Below are 17,505 nucleotides of genomic sequence, written 5' to 3' on the forward strand. Positions count from 1 at the left end.
CAGAACTGGGCCTTTGTACTGTGCGAAATCAATGGATAATGCGAGAATAAATTTCTGGACAACCCTATTCTAAGAATTCCAGTTGAGTGTGTCAATGTGGCCAGCTCAGGGCAATATGATATCATATACAACAGTAAACATCAGGTCTCTTCTGTTTATATCTTCAAAGCAAAGAAAACACGCTTTCATAACAGTACAGCTAGAAACCGCTCGCCAGAAACACAGGAACTTTGCTGCAAGACAGGCATATGTAACGATGACTTGGCACAGATAAAGTCGTGTCTTATTTATACTCTGTTCTACTGACAACAGGCCAGCGAAAAATCTAACAATCTACAGCAAAACCATCAATTATTATGGGCGTTATAACATAGGTGTGCAGCTGAACGAAACATACACGTCGAACCCCCCCAGACGATTTAAATCCCTGACGAAACATACACGACGAACCACGGCAATGGGTTAGAGGTAAACTGACAGAAGTAGACATGATTTTTTCAAGGTGTTCTTCTGCCATCCCAGTTAATCCTGAAATATACTGCTGGAACCCACATTTGAAGTTGAAAGGGAGGGAAGGATATACAGTATGACCAAACATAGCAGTCGCGCCATAGCTCAAGCGGTTAGTCGCTGGCTTCCCACCGCAGCGGCCCGGGTTCGATCCCGGGCCTGTCAGGTGGGATTTGTGGTGGACAAAGTGGTGCTGGGGCGGGTTTGCTCCAAGTAGTTCAGTTTCCCCTGCCAATCTTCATTCCATCAAATTCTCCATCATCATAATCACCCGGGACAGGCTACAATAGGCCAATCAGTGGCCACCGTGCTGAGTGGACCCAGTTGGACTCCACCCCACCACTAAGCAAAACATGACCAAACATAAGAGGTTCTGTATGGTACAAACAAAAGGTCAATTGCTACAGGACAGAATATTACATTCAGTATCTTGCCTGTTCCTGAATTTTAGGTACACAAGTAAAACTAAAATATTTCCCTTCATAAAAACTTCTACACAACACTGAAAATGTATGTTATTACCACTACATATTTCAACCCATACAACAGGCCAACCTCAGGTGAAAATTCACATATTCACGTTACATAATTTTCTACTGATTTTCCAATGTTACAGACTATGTTTATATGTCTATTTTTAATACCTCTGCAGTTTTTCAACTTTGCTTTATAATATGCCAATATGAAGGTCCAAGAATACCAGGCTGAATTGATATTAAATGGAACAAGTCAGCTGCTGGTCCATACTGATTATGTGAATCTACTGGTAGATAACAGATACCACAAAGAAAAACACAGCAACTTTAACTGACGCTAGTAAGGAGGTTGGACTAGAAGTAAACACAGAGAAAACTAAGTGTACGTTGCCGTTTCATCACCAGAATGCTGGGCAAAATCATGTTGTAAAGAGAACGGATCCTTTGAATATGTGGCACAGTTCAAATGTTTGGGAACTACAGTAATAAATCAAAATTTGATTCAAAAGGAAAGTCAGACTGAATTCGGGTAATTCTTGGTACTATTCAATTCAAAACCTTTCATCTTGTCTGCTATCTAAAAATGTAAAAATCAGAATATACAAAACCATTATTTTGCCTGTGGTTCTGTATGGGTGTGAAACTTGGTCTCTAGCATTTAGGGAGGAACACAGACCAAGGGTGTTTGAGAACAAGGTGCTGAGGAGAATATTTGGACCTAAGAGGGATGAAGTGACAGGAGGCTGGAGAAACTGCAGAATGAGGAGCTTCATAACTTGTACTCTTTGCCAAGTATAATTAGAATGATAAAGTCAAGGAAAATGATATGGGCAGTGCATGTAGCATGAATGGGGATGTAGATGAAAGTACACAGGATCATGCTAGCCATGATGATCCAGTAACTGCCTCACAGAGACCACAAAGTCATCTAGAACAATTAGAAATTTGGCTAAAAAAGTGGCAAATCCACATTAATGAAACCAAATCTATACAGGTCACCTTCACAATGAGAAAAGAGCAGTGCCCAGCCGTACACATAAATAATACTGTAATTCCACAATCATCAACAGTAAAGTATCTTGGACTCCACCTGGATTCCAGGCTTACTTGGAAGCAGCATACAGCCAAAAAAAGAAAACAGTTAGACCTAAAAGTAAAAGACATACTTTGGATCATTGGAAGTAAATCTAGCACATCGCTAGATAGCAAAGTACTTCTTTACAAGACAATCATAAAGCCTATTTGGACCTATAGAATCGAACTATGGGGATGCGCCAGTAAATCGAACATAGCCATAATGCAACGAAGGCAGTCCAAAATACTGTGGATGATCACAAATGCACCTTGGTATGTGACTCATCAGACCCTACATGACGATCACAATGTACCATTCATCAAAGAAGTCATCCAAGAAAAAAGCATAAAACATCATGATAAACTAGGACACCACAGCAATACATTACTGCAGCCCCTACTGGAACAACAACGAAGACGGTTAAAGAAATTATAGCCAGAAGATCTACTTGATGGTTGACGAGGATCTCTCATTGGAGGAGCCCTCTTCACGATACAATAAGCACATGAGGACAGTGTTTAAATTAGCAAATTAGGTTAAACAATGTATTTCATTCTGATTGCTAATAAATATATATAAACAAAATTATTTTAAAATTTTTGGAACTCAAAATGTGCCATTCTTTTCCATTTAGATTTACTGAAACATTGCATTAAAAGAGATGGGGGAGAGGACTCTATACTTCATCCTTTGACAGTTGCAACACAGAATTAATATCTGTAATTAAACAATTTCTATGTATTTACCAGCATTATTTTCACATCATCATCCACGGTCATGGAGTACTTAACAATAGACATTAATGGTCCTGAAATGTGTTTTTCATAGATTCCTCTGTTTTTTTCAGTCCAATGCTGGAAAGTAGGTAAACTCTCCAGGACACACATGTCCGCAATTCGGTGGAAACGCTGCACCTCCAAGTTCAAGTCATCTGCTTCTTGACTACTGATGTACCTGCAGCAAAATAATTTTTCTCTTATGTGTATCTATTATATATATACACTAAGATGAAGCAAAATAACTAAAGTTTATCTGTAGGCTAAGTGATAACTGACCTTAACGGCACTGTTTTGATTGTAGAGGTTACATAGGGTCAAAGAAGAAGGAAAGATGAATCATCAACAATAACTAAAGTAGGCAAGAATTTGACGAAAAGGCAATCATGATCTATTTGAAGCCAGAACTCTGGCATTTAAATGCAGCAGACTGAAGACAACAGCAATGGAGGTCATCATCAGAATAGCCTGTAATCTGGTAGCAATTAGAGCAGGGTACCTTACAATGGGCCATTACTGTCCACTTTACTCCCAATGACATGGGTCACAGCTGTAGCCAAACAAGGGGGAACCTAAAGCTTATCAAATTAGGGTTGAACTTTTTGAGACAGCAAAATATAATTGGCTTGGATTATCTGTAGAAAAATTAATACAAAATAAGGTCACTGCCACCATGATCCACCACGTACACGAGAATACAGCAGAAGTATGTATATTACTAAGGAATTCTGTAACACAGCCAAAAACGGAATATGAGCTCCTTCTACAGCAAATCCAAAACTGACTAAAAACATGGAATAATTCTAGAACCAACTGTCAATGATGTGATGGTTCAAAATAAGCAAGTGTAATAAACCTGCAACTTCCTCTTCCTCTGGAGAAAATCCTATGTCCATTACACAAATTTGAGGTTGGCTCCAAAGCCATTCTGATTTTTAAGATAAAAATAAAAATTCCCTAAACTGGCTTACTGGTATGATTAAAGGCATATAATGAATATGTACCAGCAAAAAACAAAAGATAATAAAATGGAATAAAACAACATATATGGTTAACGTACAGAATGTCTGGCTTTAAATGTCAATAAAATGGGGCATTATAATGTGAAATGAAAACAAGACATTAAATTGCCAAAATTTTCATGCTGTGTGGTAACTCTACAAGATATTTTCCTACTTGGTCCAAGTTACCTTGTATGTGTGTGCATATGCAGAGCCGTTTCATCCCATTCTGCTTTGCTTTAAGTAGAGAGACAACATACTATGTGCGGAAGAAAGGGGTCTGCTGTCATTGGCAGAACTTAAATCATACACCCATATTTAACACAAGTTTAATCAGGTGTACCAGAACCAAGCAGCACCAATTTACAGATCTATAGTGCAATGGGACAAGTGTCTGGAAGACACAGGGAGTAGTGCCTTGCAATAAAATGAGCCTCACATCAAACTGTATCCCAAGACAATATGAAATACATATATGGAACATTTCAGAGGAACCCTCACAAATTTGTTTGCTGTGTAAGTTTTGAATTAGGCCTGTAATGCTGAAGTGTGCGTGATGGTTTGCACATAAGACTAAAATTGCATGCTTAAAAGCTTTAGTTACCCCAGAAGACAACACAAATACATTAGAATTGGAGAAATCAGTTTAGAAATGCTTTGTCACACTGAAGAGAATAAGACCTACCTCTATAGAATTGTGTGTGTGTGTGTGTCTGTGGAGGAGGAGGAGGAGGGTAACAAGACACAGGCAAAACTGCCAAGTATGGTGTAGTGAAAATCCTCAATAAGTTATTGTACATGAGCATGCTTCACCAGAGGTTAATGTATGGGTGCGCTGTGATGAAACAAAACACTGACAGTACTTTCCTTTTTGAAGAACCTATAACAGCTGGATAGCTGCTAGCCATGATGGAGGCCACTGCTTTGCATCACATTCCTGAAGGAAGTGTTTTCCAGTTACATGATGTACTAACTCACTTCCTCCATAATATATGTGCATTTCTGGGCAGGGAGTTTCAAAGAAGTGCTATTCCCTTGCCCCCACTCTCTTCAGACCTTACTCCCTTAAAATTTTGCTTTTTCAGTCTGTAAAAGACGCTGTTTATCAAGAAGAGATGAAAAAGATGCGTGAAAGAATTGTTCGAAATGCAACAAAATGTTCACTAATCATGGCAAGAATTGCATATAAAACTGAAGTGCGTTGTGCCACTCATGGTATCAATACCGAGACCTACTGAGAACACACGAAACTTCGTAATATATGGTATTTGAAAATGTATCAATTTCTCCTGAAAATTTAGTAACTGAAGCTATATAATATTTTATTGACATATAGGGCTGGACATGCTTTATAAATGACTGTGGTCATTTTACTTTCTCTTACCTTCCACGAGATTCAACAACTTGAAGTATCAAATTTATCTGTTTCTGCACCTTCACTTTCACGTGACTGTCCAAATGGAGCTCTACCTTTTTGGCCTTTGCTGCCAGCTGACATAGAATTTCACATTGAATTCCCAAGGTCTCCATGTCGACACTGCTCAGTACATTCTTCCTGTTCTTCTTGGTCCGAAAATTGAGGGCACTAAGAATACTGTCATATAATCTTTTGAAATGACCAGATTCTGGAGAGTAAGAAAAATAAAGGCATAGTCTTATATCACAGTGCAATTACATTTTAATGCACTATAATATCTACAGATGTTAAAACACATATACATTCTCTTGCAAGCTGTTACGTTTACAAAATCAATGTAATGTTTAAGTTATTACTTATATACAAAGGTTTATGCCACCCAAGAACCCAAGTTTGGCCTACCTTCACAAAGCTTGTTCACAGTATTGCAGTTTTCTAACATAACTGTGGTGAAAAGGTTGAGGTTAGTTTAAAAGAATGGGGAACTCATGTAGTACCAGTTAACTAGCATGCTTGTGAATCTGACAGTAAAGTTCTTTTTTGTCAGATCAATCTGCGCAAAGCATTTGTGTCTACAGAATTTATAAAATACTTACTTTAAAAATTATTGTACAATTTTTTCATAGTTTGGGGTGCCCACGAAAACTGTTAGGCTGATTAAAATGTTTGATTGAAACATACAGTAAAGTCTGTATAGGCAAATATTTGTATGATAATTTTCCTATCCAGAATGGTATAAAAGGGGGAGATGCTTTATCATCACTGCTTTTCAACTTTGCTTTAGAATATGCCATTAGGCATGTCCAGGAGAGCCAGGTGGGACTGAAATTAAGTTGGATACATCAGCTGCTGGTCTGTGCTAATAATGTGAATCCACTAGGTGATAATATAGATACCAAAAAGAAAAACACATAACTTCAATTGATGCTTAAAGAGGTTGGTCTAGAAGTAAACACAGAGAAAACTAAGTATATGTTGCTGTCTCATCACCATAAAGCAGGGAAAAATTATGATATAGAGACTGCTAACAGACATTTTGAAAATGTGGCACAGTTCAGGTATTTGGGAATGAATATAACAAATCAAAACCTGATCCAGGAGGAAATTAAGAGGAGACTGAACTCGGGTAATGCTTGCCACCATTCAGTCCAGAACCTTTTGTCTTCTCCTCTGCTGGCTAAAAACATAAAAATTAGAATATACAAAACTATAACTTTGCCTATGGTTCTTTATGGATATGAAACTCAGTTTCTGACATTAAGGGAGGAACACAGACAGGGTGTTTGAGAACAAAGTGCTGAGGAGAATATTTGGATCAAAGAGAAATGAAGTGACAGAAGGATAGGAAAAATTCTCTACCTAAGCACTATGAAAAATACTGGAAAAAATTCTGAACACTGCATAGGAGAAAAAAACATTTAGGTGTGTACAGACAAAACAACTGATGCAAGTGGAAGGTAGGTTCCAAATGCTTTTATTCGGGTTTGAAAAACCAAACTCTCAGACAGAAACAATTTCTGTCACAGTTGGGGAGGGGGCAACATTTAGTATGTACTGTAACTGAAGTCTACAAAAAATTCATAATACTGCATAACTCTAGCATTATATTTACATTAAAGTCTGTTGAAATTCTTATGTCTGAGGCTGACTGTACAAATAATACGTTATTATCTGGACCAGGGCTGTTCATGGCAGGAAACGACAAAGATACCGAGTTGTGATGCCAATGTATCTTCAGATCCCACATTATGTATGTTCATTACTTCATATACTTTCTTAGGACTTTAAGAATAAATACTGCTTTATGGGAGCTGCGATTATCATAGCGGTGGTTATGAAGAGTTCTATCTTCTGGGATATAACACTGTGCTCACTATGTTTCATGCTGGTTTCTTGCTTGGCTTATTCTTCGACCCTGAAGATGGAGGCAATATGCTCGTCCTAAACATTAGTTGACTTTCAATGGGCTACACGGTGTTCTACCCCAAAAGATACAACTCTTCAAATACTGCTTCGTTTGCCAATACTTTACCATTCAGAATGTTGATAAATGTTTCTCTGTTGTGTATTGTCCTTATTCCTGCCAATGTTTCTAATCCTGAAACTGAAAATGAAATATTATAGCCAGTCACTGTTCTTCACCACATATGTATAGGCTGGATATCATGTAGCTGAATAACTTCTAACGGGTAATCAGATTACTTAATAATAAAAGGGTTAGACTGATCTCATGTAATTGGAAAGAACTGATAGATGACAGGCTCAGAAGTATACAACTCTCTGATTAAAGGAATTTTAAGACTCCAATAAATGTCACAGAGTTCATACAGATGTAACAACAGGTTAAGATAGGTAAGGTTGTCCTTGCGCTTAATTAATTGAACACTAAGCCTTAAATACATATGGGGGAGACACAGTTTCACCATTCCTTCACACCCTGTCTGCTTTATCACCGCGGAAATCACTCTGGGTACCCATTGGATTGGAGGCTGGATGGGCCACAGAGCTGGTCTGGACACTGAAGAACAGAAAATCTTGCCCTTGCCATGATATTAACCTTGGCCATCCAGCCTGTAGCCTGTCATTATACTAACTGAGCTATAGGTGTAACAACAGGAGCTGATGAAAATATCATAGAGGTCAGTGGGCTTGTTTGAATTTTTTTTTCAGTAATCAAATGACGTAAAATTAAGCATGAGTTACAGAGACACCTCAATCACTGTTAAAAATAGATATTCAGAGATAAATGAGTGAATAAATTTTGTCAGGAAGTTCTTCCAAGTTAATTTATAACACAGCACAGTTCAGTTATTAGTTAATTTACTTAAATGAATATTCTAGTATGCTTCAGTCATGAATCTTACTTGCTTAGTTCTACAAGGTACTGAATGTTGCTCATACACTTTCAATTTAGAGTAAAACCAGAGACTTTAAGATGCTATATAGCTGATGTGCCCTTCCTATGTGATCTGATTAATACTGTTACCTGATGTGCTTTGCCCATTCTGGTTCACTCTAGGCCACCATGGCTGCACCAGTCACATCACCCAACTACAAGTCATTACACTAACTTCAGCACGGCAACTCATTAGAGTTTCAAATAAAATTTAGAACTTGTGATGGCTAATTGCTTGAACATTGGTCAGTCCTGGACAGCTAGACAATGATGCGGAAGCAAGGATCCAAACCCCACTTTAAGTCATGTATATTTCTGATACGTGCAAAGGATTACATTTAACAGTTTGTGTTTTCTACTGCATGCCAGTGTATGATCTAGAACAGAAATCAAGCTTCTCCCCTTCCAAAACAAATACACATATACAGAAACAAACAACTAACTAAAACTGCAGTGCCACAATTTGTTAAATGATCTCAGCATATTAAAGCGATGATGATTAATTCACAGCATGAAAATCCTGGACAATTAAAAGTAAACTAGAAAGTGGAGATAAATGATATCATGAGGAACATTCAATATGCCGTGTCTTCCATACTGTTACCATTTATCATGTTCGCATTTACAATATGTACAGTAAGTTTCAAAATAAAGATATATGATCACAGCACATCGGTCACTGATTCACAAAATGGCAATAATGACAAATTTAACGATCATATACAATTAGTATTTGAATGCAAACAAATATTGAAATTATTTTACTTCACACAGATAATTTACTAAACCAAACATAAAGCAGCAAAATAATCCATCTGTCCGTTCCACTTTATACAACGTCTCTTTATTAAGTTTACTCACGCTATAATATGATTACAATATTGTATCATAGTATCCTTCTGCACATCACTTATATATTCCCACTAGTTATGTTGGCCAAAACATGTATTGTCAATACACCAGTGATGCATAAGAGATTTTATCATTTAAAATTTCTAAAGGTTTTAAAAAGCAAGTTGCATGTGAAACAGATAACAACTAAAAGCAATAAATGATGATTACATGATACTGGAATTATGATATTCAACCCAGTGCGTTGTTGAAGAAAGCAGTCTTCTGGGATTTGGCACCGTGTATATGTGGTGTTAACCGACGTTTCGGAGGAACGTATCGCCCCCATCTTCAGACCGTTTCTCACGGTGTTGTCGCTTGCAGATTTCTTAAACTTTTTCTTCAACCCTGAAGATGGGGGCGATACGTTCCTCCGAAACGTCGGTTAACACCACATATACACGGTGCCAAATCCCAGAAGACTGCTTTCTTCATAGTCACCGCCGTGAAAGCCTCAAATCTTACACAGTGCGTTGTTATTTACAGTATAGCTTTACCAGACACCACCTCTCCAGTGTAGTCCCTACATTTCAATTCCAAGAAATAATGTGATATTTTAAATAACTTTGACCCAAACATGGCGCTCTCTTGGGTTGACACACAGAAAAACCAACACCAGCTTTTCACAGTAAAAAAGCTTCTGCACAGCTGTTTTGTTCAAGGACCGACCATTTGGACTCAAACTATCCAGTGGCTACATGCAATATAACGTTGTTGCATCAGCTAATGACAAGCTGGGAATAATTATATCTAGCACACTTATATTAACTGGGGATGTGCAGGAACTGGTTATAACTGAAGGGAAAATCAGTCATCTGCAGAGCCATGACATTCAACTGTGTTCTTTTCTTTACAGGAATCAGAAAGAAGTACACTTGTAACTCATGCTGCAAACAAAGGAATTAGGTAACATTTGGAAGTCAAACAGGCTTCAGTTCTGAGCTATCTTACTAACCTTTGCCAGGTACTTCTCTCAACTTTTCAATGAGCTGATTCCTGCTTTGCTCAATGAAATTCAGCTTGCCAAATGCTTTCTCTTTCACCTCACACACTGCAGCATACCGTGGTTTAATGATATTTGAGTAACGGATGTTTCTTCTTATTACAGTGTTACACAATGGACACACCTGAAAAAGAACAAATATAAAGCTTATGCTACTACTCAGCCCATGTCCTCATGGACTGGTGACAGATTTCTATGATGCAGGTGTACAGAAACTTTCCACATGATACAAGTGCCAAATCTTCATAGGGATTAGGTAACTAGTCCACATTAAAGAGATATCTTTGCTCGTGGTCATTTTATTCATTAGAGGAGTTTTTTAATCAAAATAATTTGTAAATACTGATTGGATGTAAATGGGATTGACTGTATGTTATATTTTTTAATTTTAACTATGTTTATTACTTAGTATTATGTGATATTGTTTTATGATTAATGTTTAATGATTGTGATGAATGAACTTGGAGTAGTAAGAAGTAAAAGGTTGTATTTCTAACAGTGTATGAATCTATGTTGTTATGATATGGCTTGATTTAATGTTACACCGTGTATCTTTTTATGTTTTGTATGAGATTGTATAAGTTTGACTAGCTCTATATCCTATGGGTGCTAAAGCCCCTGTACAGGATTTGTGGAGTTATTTAATAACAATAAACAATAAACAATAAACTGCATCAGTCTTTAACCCTCTTCACCACTTCTTCATCACTACCTTTGCACACAGCACCCAAAAACTGCTTCAAGTGTGTGAACATGTGAAAATCACTTTGAGCTAGGTCTGGACTGTAGGGAGGATGCAAAAAGAAGTCACAGGCAAAGTCAGCAAGTAGCATGTGTGCTAGTGGCAGCATACTGGTGTCCAAATTATCGTACATCAGATCCACTCCTGTAGACAGCTGGCTTCACCGGTGGTTTTGGATAGCATATTGTAGCAGCTTCAGGGTTGCACAATATGATGCAGCAATGATGGTTTGGCCTTTGGGCCTGAATTCCAACACCAGGACGCCTTTCTGGTCCAAAAAATCTGTGAATAGGGCTTTCTGGGGTTGACGTGTTTGAATTTTATGAGCTTTGATGGTGAATGAAAAGAATGCCACTCCAGAGATTGACGTCCACTGTCAGGGATGGTATGTGAACGTTTGTTCTGCCCTCATTAAGCATGAGACACCATTTCCCCACACCTGACTCAATTATTTACACCTTCCCCATACGCTGCAATAACGTGGCAGTAAATTTCAATTCAATGGACACTTTGTTATCCAAAAAGCAAATTACAGCTCACACTTCACAATCAGTGGGATTATCAATTTTCTTACCAACTTTTAAATATTGCAAAAAACTGTAAAGCAACAGAATCAGCATGTCATTCACTTGGCTACTAAGATTCATTAACCTTGAAATGGCTCAATTTGTCATCCTGTGCAAGTGCTATTCGCAAACGGTCTTTATTTTCTGGATTACCCTTGTAGATTCAGCATGGACCACATGGAAAATTTTGCATCTCACAGCTTCTTTGTTGTTGCAAGACATTTTAAATGAGCTGTTGCCTAGCGATGGCCCACATATTATTGATCTGGGAGCGCATTTTGCTTGCCATGGAAATGTGTTTACCAGCTATTGCCTAGCAATTCTGCCTTTTTGAGGAGGGTATGCTATTCCAGCTTTCAGTTGTCATGTCACATTAGTATATTAAAACTTTCTACATTGTATAATCCTGAATATTAGTATTACAGGAATGCAATCTTGTAACTTACCATTTCATGATATAAAAACTCAGTAATTATTTCTGGGAGTCGTTTCATAGCATTCTTAGTAGCTATACTACACAGTTCAAAATGGCAGGATGAGAGATGAATCTGAATGGATTTTGGAAGAAACTAGCCATGGCCTAACCACAGCAATAACCCAGTATTTGCCTGGAGGTAAAGCGCAAAAAAAAAAAAAAAAAGTGAAGCTATCCCTGTCCCATGCCATGAAGGCCCATAGGGTTGTGAGACATTGAGGATCCTACATTATCTAGACAATCGGCTTAAAGATGGCGGTAAGGTTGTCAGCTTCACGCGCCGGCCGTGCTTTACTCCCCAGGAAAATTATTTAATTAATTCCTGGTACTCATTTCTGTTAGAGGCTGAGTAAACCCTAGGGCCTAGTGCAGTTTGAAGGATTAGGTCAACTGAAAAAAATCTAATGACATCATTGGGACTTGAACCCGCGACCTTCCGGATTGTAGCTGGAGGTACAGAGCAAAACCACAAACTCTCAGTCAGAATAGCTGGTATCCTGGCCTAGACGTGAACCCAGGGCCTCCTACATACAATTCTACAGTGTTGCCACTATGTCAACCAAGTCAGTATTTGATGACTTTCCTTAATTATCAGATTTCTGGCCAAGAGATTGGTTATCCGGATATTTCTGTGGTTTTATTCAGTCATTCTGGTATAGTTGCTTCAAAACAAATGTGGCTATCCCATCCCACAACCTTACTTTCATTGTTATTTTACACAATGTAACTTTTCCAGATTTAACTGTATTATGAATAAACAAGCAACATTTATATGATAATCTCAAAATTAAGCTTCCAATATGTAATTTTCTCTGTTGCCTTCCACATTTAAAATTTAATATCTTCAATCTATGTTCTTCCTCCCACGTGCCAGACGGAGTTTTGCATGCATATAAAACAAATGATATCATTTCCATCATACTTTGAAGGAACAATTCAGTCACCACTTGCCACCCCAGTATTAAGCCCAGCTCATTTGATGTATTACTGTACACAAAGAGCTTGTCTTCTGCTTTGCAATACAGAAAACTGCCATCAGAAAAATGATAAATACAAGACTGTGATCAGCACAACATGAAAAATGCATGGAAACAAGTAGTGACTGAAAACTAACTGTACTGATGACTTGTGACTGAACAAGATATATAAAAGAAACAAAACTTAAATCATTATACAGTTATCACCTAAATTTTTGGTAGTAATAGTAGTAGTATATGTATTCCTCACACCAGATTACCGTTGACTTCTCTAATTAGGTGACTCGAGACCATTTAAGAGGGTGAAATAAATGGAAGAATAAAATGGAAGAATAACCATTATATGTTAGAAAAAGAGGATGAAAGGATGCGAACAAAACTGACGTACTTAGCACTCTGCAATGGTGGGCTTTTTTAGTAGTGATGATCCTTCAAGTTCCATAAAGGCATAGATCTGTATTAAGCGGCCTCTGTAGTCTAGGGGTAACGTTCCCACCTCATGACTCAAGGTACGTGGGTTCAAACCTGGTGGAGGTCATGGAATTTTTAAGGCCGGAAAAATTCAGGGAACAAGTCCTCCGGGACGGACTTTAAGCCGTGGGTCCCGTGTCGTAGATTTACGGCACATAAAAGATCCTCATGTCTCTAGGAGACCTCTGAGCAAAATTAGGCAGTGTTTCCTGCCCAAATAGTTTCCAGTTCCTCTGGTAGATGGGGTAGATCGGGTACCACTGCCAGAGAGGGCCAACCTCACCGGCAGAACGGGGCTGATAGCGAGCACCAGTACTGGAAGGGCATGGTGACAGCAGAAATTAAAGGGGGACGCACAACAGATCAACAACTGGTCGCAGTGCATGGGCAAACCCACCCCCAAAAATAATAATAATAATTATTCCCTCAGCAACCCCACGCTTCGGATGAAGCGCAGGATTTTGGACGTGGGGGTGTTGAATATATGCATTACATACTTACACACATTTTAATTTGGCCATCATCAGTTTTCAACCACTTTTCAAGAGCACGGGATTCTATTGAATGTTTGCAGTCTTCCAGGAACACAAACCTATTGAAAAAGCCACACATGAACGGAGAACTCAAAGTAATGAATGGATACTTATGGATGAACTCTACACACAGTTGTTTTCTTTACAGCTGTGTTGAATGGAAAAAGTACAGATTCAAAACACTGTCAGCAGAAGTTCCATTAAAAAGAAAAGTATCAAATTTAATGCAGATTAACTATAAAGTTTCATCAAGCTGAAAATTTCTCGTACTGTTTCAATATTATTCTTCACTTCAGACAAAAATGTTGTCATGTGTAGGGTGGTACAGGTGACAAAAATAACAGGTTCTATTTCAGATGATTGGATTTATTAGCACATTGGTTATACATTCTCTTAATCACACTTAAATACAGTGCTATTGCTGATTTACACACTTTCCAGTTCACCACTGCACACACACTAGGATTCTCCCTTTTTACTAGTCATCTCCTGGCAACGGATCTCAACAGAGAAACCAGCACTTCAAATCATTGTGAAGTCTTCTTGCTATTTAGTCTTCAATGACTCTGGAATCTCGGAACTAAAAATTCTTCTGGATTCAATCCTCCAGCTTACAACTGACTCATAAGTGCCCTGAGTAAGTTGTCACTCTCTTCTCTTATAAGCACTCTGCACAGATGCCATGGAAAATTCCGGCTCTATTGTTCATGTCACTGCTTTCACAGCATGGTCCGATATGCGAAAATGTGTTTACATAACCGTTGCTTAGAAACTGAATGCATAATCCCGTTGTTCCATGGCTGCTCAGCGCGGACAACACAGAAAAAAGGACTGTTTACTAAGAAGCTGTCTTTGCAGGAACTTGTTTACAAACATGTTCCCTAGCAATGGGTGTACATGTAACAATATCCTAATAAAAACTGCTCCTTTACGGGATCTGTTATCATATAAATATTTGACAACTGACGCAGGCTGTTGCCAGCGTTAAATCTCACAAGGTCACCACAATGACAAATCACAAGGCAGAGATAGACCTTCACAATTCAAAGTGGTGATGAAGAATAATTAAGGGTAGGGGGGAGGTATGTGTAAGTGACTTACAGATACAAACTATTAGAATTAACATTTCCTTCTTCAGGCTTTAGGGTGGCATTTGCTTCTGCACACACCAGGTTTAACATACAGCAGAACCCCTAGTTCATATTAGACATTTCCAGGTTCTCCGCCATTTAGCAATGTTTCAATGATTACAGTGTTAAGTTTCCCAAATTTAAGCCTTTCCTCAGTTGTGTTTACATTCATTGTTTCAAAAAGAAACCTTACATGCAGGTTTCACTGTATGCATAAATACCATATATCAAGGAATATTGTTCTATAAGGCCGTGTTAAGCACCTTGTTAAAATATTATATTCTCTGTGGTGATACTAGATGGATTACAAATCCCTGCAGTGCAAAGATCAATAAACTGATAACATAAAAATGTTTAAGTGCCAGCATCAGTTTATGAGGACAACTTGGTCTCATGCCAAGCCTTGTGGTTTTATTAAAAAAAACATCTCTTCAGCTACAACCAGCTGCAAAGCTGTAACTTAACTAGTAGGTTCATGGATCTCGGCAGATTTCACTCCTTTAAGAAACACTTAAATACAAGAGTACAGCAAATGAAAGAAAAGGTAAATTTATCCATGTGCTTAATTATGTATCATGCTATGAAGACATATTGGAGTGATTGCGTACAACTCCTTGCATTCTTAATTTTGACACTCACTGAAGATGAGTGGTCACTTTCATGTTCCAGAAGATTTACTCTTGGCAGAACACCCTCTCCAGTACCCACTGGAGGGGAGGTTGGGTGGTGCTTAGAGCCAGTTGGGTGCAGTGAGGAAAGGAAAATATCTTAATCTACTAGAAAATGAAACCTAAATCCCTGTTCATCTAGCCTGCAAGCTTAGAAACAGCCCACTTCACAAAGAATAGTATTTCTTTCTAATTTCTTGGGGTGGGGTGAGACTGAGTCCACTTGGCATGTCATCCGCTCTTTGGCCCATTACACCAGCTATGGATGATAGATAGTGTGTGTGCAGCAATCAGTGGAATGAGAATTAGCAGGAGAAACAGAAATACTTGGGGGGGGGAAACTGTCCCCATGCCACTTTGTCCATCACAAATCCCACTTAACCTGAACTGAGATTGAACCTGTGCCACCTCGGTAGGAAGCCACCTACTAACTGCCTGACCTATGGCATGGCTGGCTGTCAAAAATAGTATGAGTAAATAAGGATAAAAAAAGTTTATTGAAATGATATCCACAAAAGTCAGACCTAGAACTGCTAAAATGAAAGTCAATTGGACTCCAAATTTACCTTGCATCTTCTTCATCTTCAAAACCAAAAACCACTGTTTTTACCTCCTCCTCATCACATATTCTGCACAATGGAGGGCACCATTCCCCACAAAACCCAATACAGGGATGTCCACACTTAAGAATTTTTTCACATGAAGCATAACATGGTGGCCGATTGCATGGCTGATAACATCGGTTTGTACAACTATAATGCTTACACCGCCAAAAGCATTTCTCCTGAAAAGAAAACCAGCCCTACATTAACAACACAATGAGTCACTCAACTATACTTTAGATCCTGAAAGTACTAAGCTGCAAACATTCATTCCATTATTATTCATTCTTACTTAAATCTGCAATAAAATTTTAATAAAATGACCATAAATTAATGAATGAAATTAAATTAGAAACAGACGTTACAGTTTTTGGGGCTTACTCAATTCAATTTATTTGAACATTCCGTTGATCCTTAGTGGCACAATAATGACCAGTAGATGTGGAATTAGTCACAGACAAAACCAGACAAGTATACTGTATTCCATAACAGAATGCACATAGGAGAAATAAATCACCTTAAGGGTTTCTTGTGACATAAAACCTTTTGCTGTCCTAACAGCATAACAAGCTGAACTCATTTTAGTTACTAATTGGTCAATATGAAGTTTCCATGATAATGTCTCGTCGATGTGTAAACCAAGAAACTTAATATTTGATGTGTTAGTAACATGCTTGTTCCACAGCAAATACTGATATTGGTTTCTAAACTATTGTTTGTCCTCAATAAAAGGTAATGGGTTCTTTTTAAATTTAAAGATAACAAATTGGCTTTAAACCATTCATTTATGGCTACAAGTTGTTTATTCATATTAGTTTCAAAAGTCAGAAGGCTAGGATTAGACATTATGATGCTTGTGTCATCAGCATATAGGATGATTTTTGCATTGTTGGTTATTATGTTAGGAAGCTCATTTACATACAATAGGAAACATAATGGACCAAGGATAGAGCCTTGTGGAACACCATGCTTTATGATCTCCCACTCGGAGGAGGTATTGTTATGAGTTTTCCTGTTACCTAATACCACTTTCTGATATCTGTTGTTTAGGTATGATGTAATTAATGCTTTAAATGTTCCTACTATCCCGCAGTGTTCCAATATATCATGGTTGACACACTTCAATGCTTTCTCTAGGTCACAAAATATACCACCAACGGTTACTCACAGTGAATATCTCTTAAGCTTTCCACAGAGCAAGCAATCATACACAGTATTCATGATTTAATTATATTAAATTTAAACATACATAACGAAAAAAGTGTTCACATACTTCACTCAAAAATAGGTTCTTAT

General features: G+C 38.0%; 1 protein-coding gene across 7 annotated transcripts in view; it reads right to left on the reverse strand.

Moving 5' to 3' along the window:
* The window catches only part of LOC111861906 (NFX1-type zinc finger-containing protein 1), an 80,432-nt gene that overhangs the window by 4,221 nt on the left and 58,706 nt on the right, over nucleotides 1–17,505 (reverse strand). For 6 of the 7 annotated variants that reach the window (XR_002842351.2, XM_023846853.2, XM_033750494.1 and 3 more), the window contains 6 exons: nucleotides 16,174–16,391; nucleotides 13,778–13,868; nucleotides 9,998–10,169; nucleotides 7,288–7,359; nucleotides 5,223–5,463; nucleotides 2,808–3,015 (listed from right to left, as the gene is read on the reverse strand). Coding sequence is in view for 6 of the 7 variants with exons in the window: in XM_023846853.2 (XP_023702621.1) it covers nucleotides 2,808–3,015; nucleotides 5,223–5,463; nucleotides 7,288–7,359; nucleotides 9,998–10,169; nucleotides 13,778–13,868; nucleotides 16,174–16,391 (1,002 nt within the window). In the remaining variant the exon portion in view is untranslated. Of the gene's footprint in view, nucleotides 1–2,807; nucleotides 3,016–5,222; nucleotides 5,464–7,287; nucleotides 7,360–9,997; nucleotides 10,170–13,777; nucleotides 13,869–16,173; nucleotides 16,392–17,505 lie in introns of those variants that run through there. The other variant, XM_023846855.2, reaches the window with a different exon arrangement.

The sequence above is a fragment of the Cryptotermes secundus genome, unplaced genomic scaffold (assembly GCF_002891405.2).
Source record: "Cryptotermes secundus unplaced genomic scaffold, Csec_1.0 scaffold39, whole genome shotgun sequence".
Taxonomy (NCBI): domain Eukaryota; kingdom Metazoa; phylum Arthropoda; class Insecta; order Blattodea; family Kalotermitidae; genus Cryptotermes; species Cryptotermes secundus.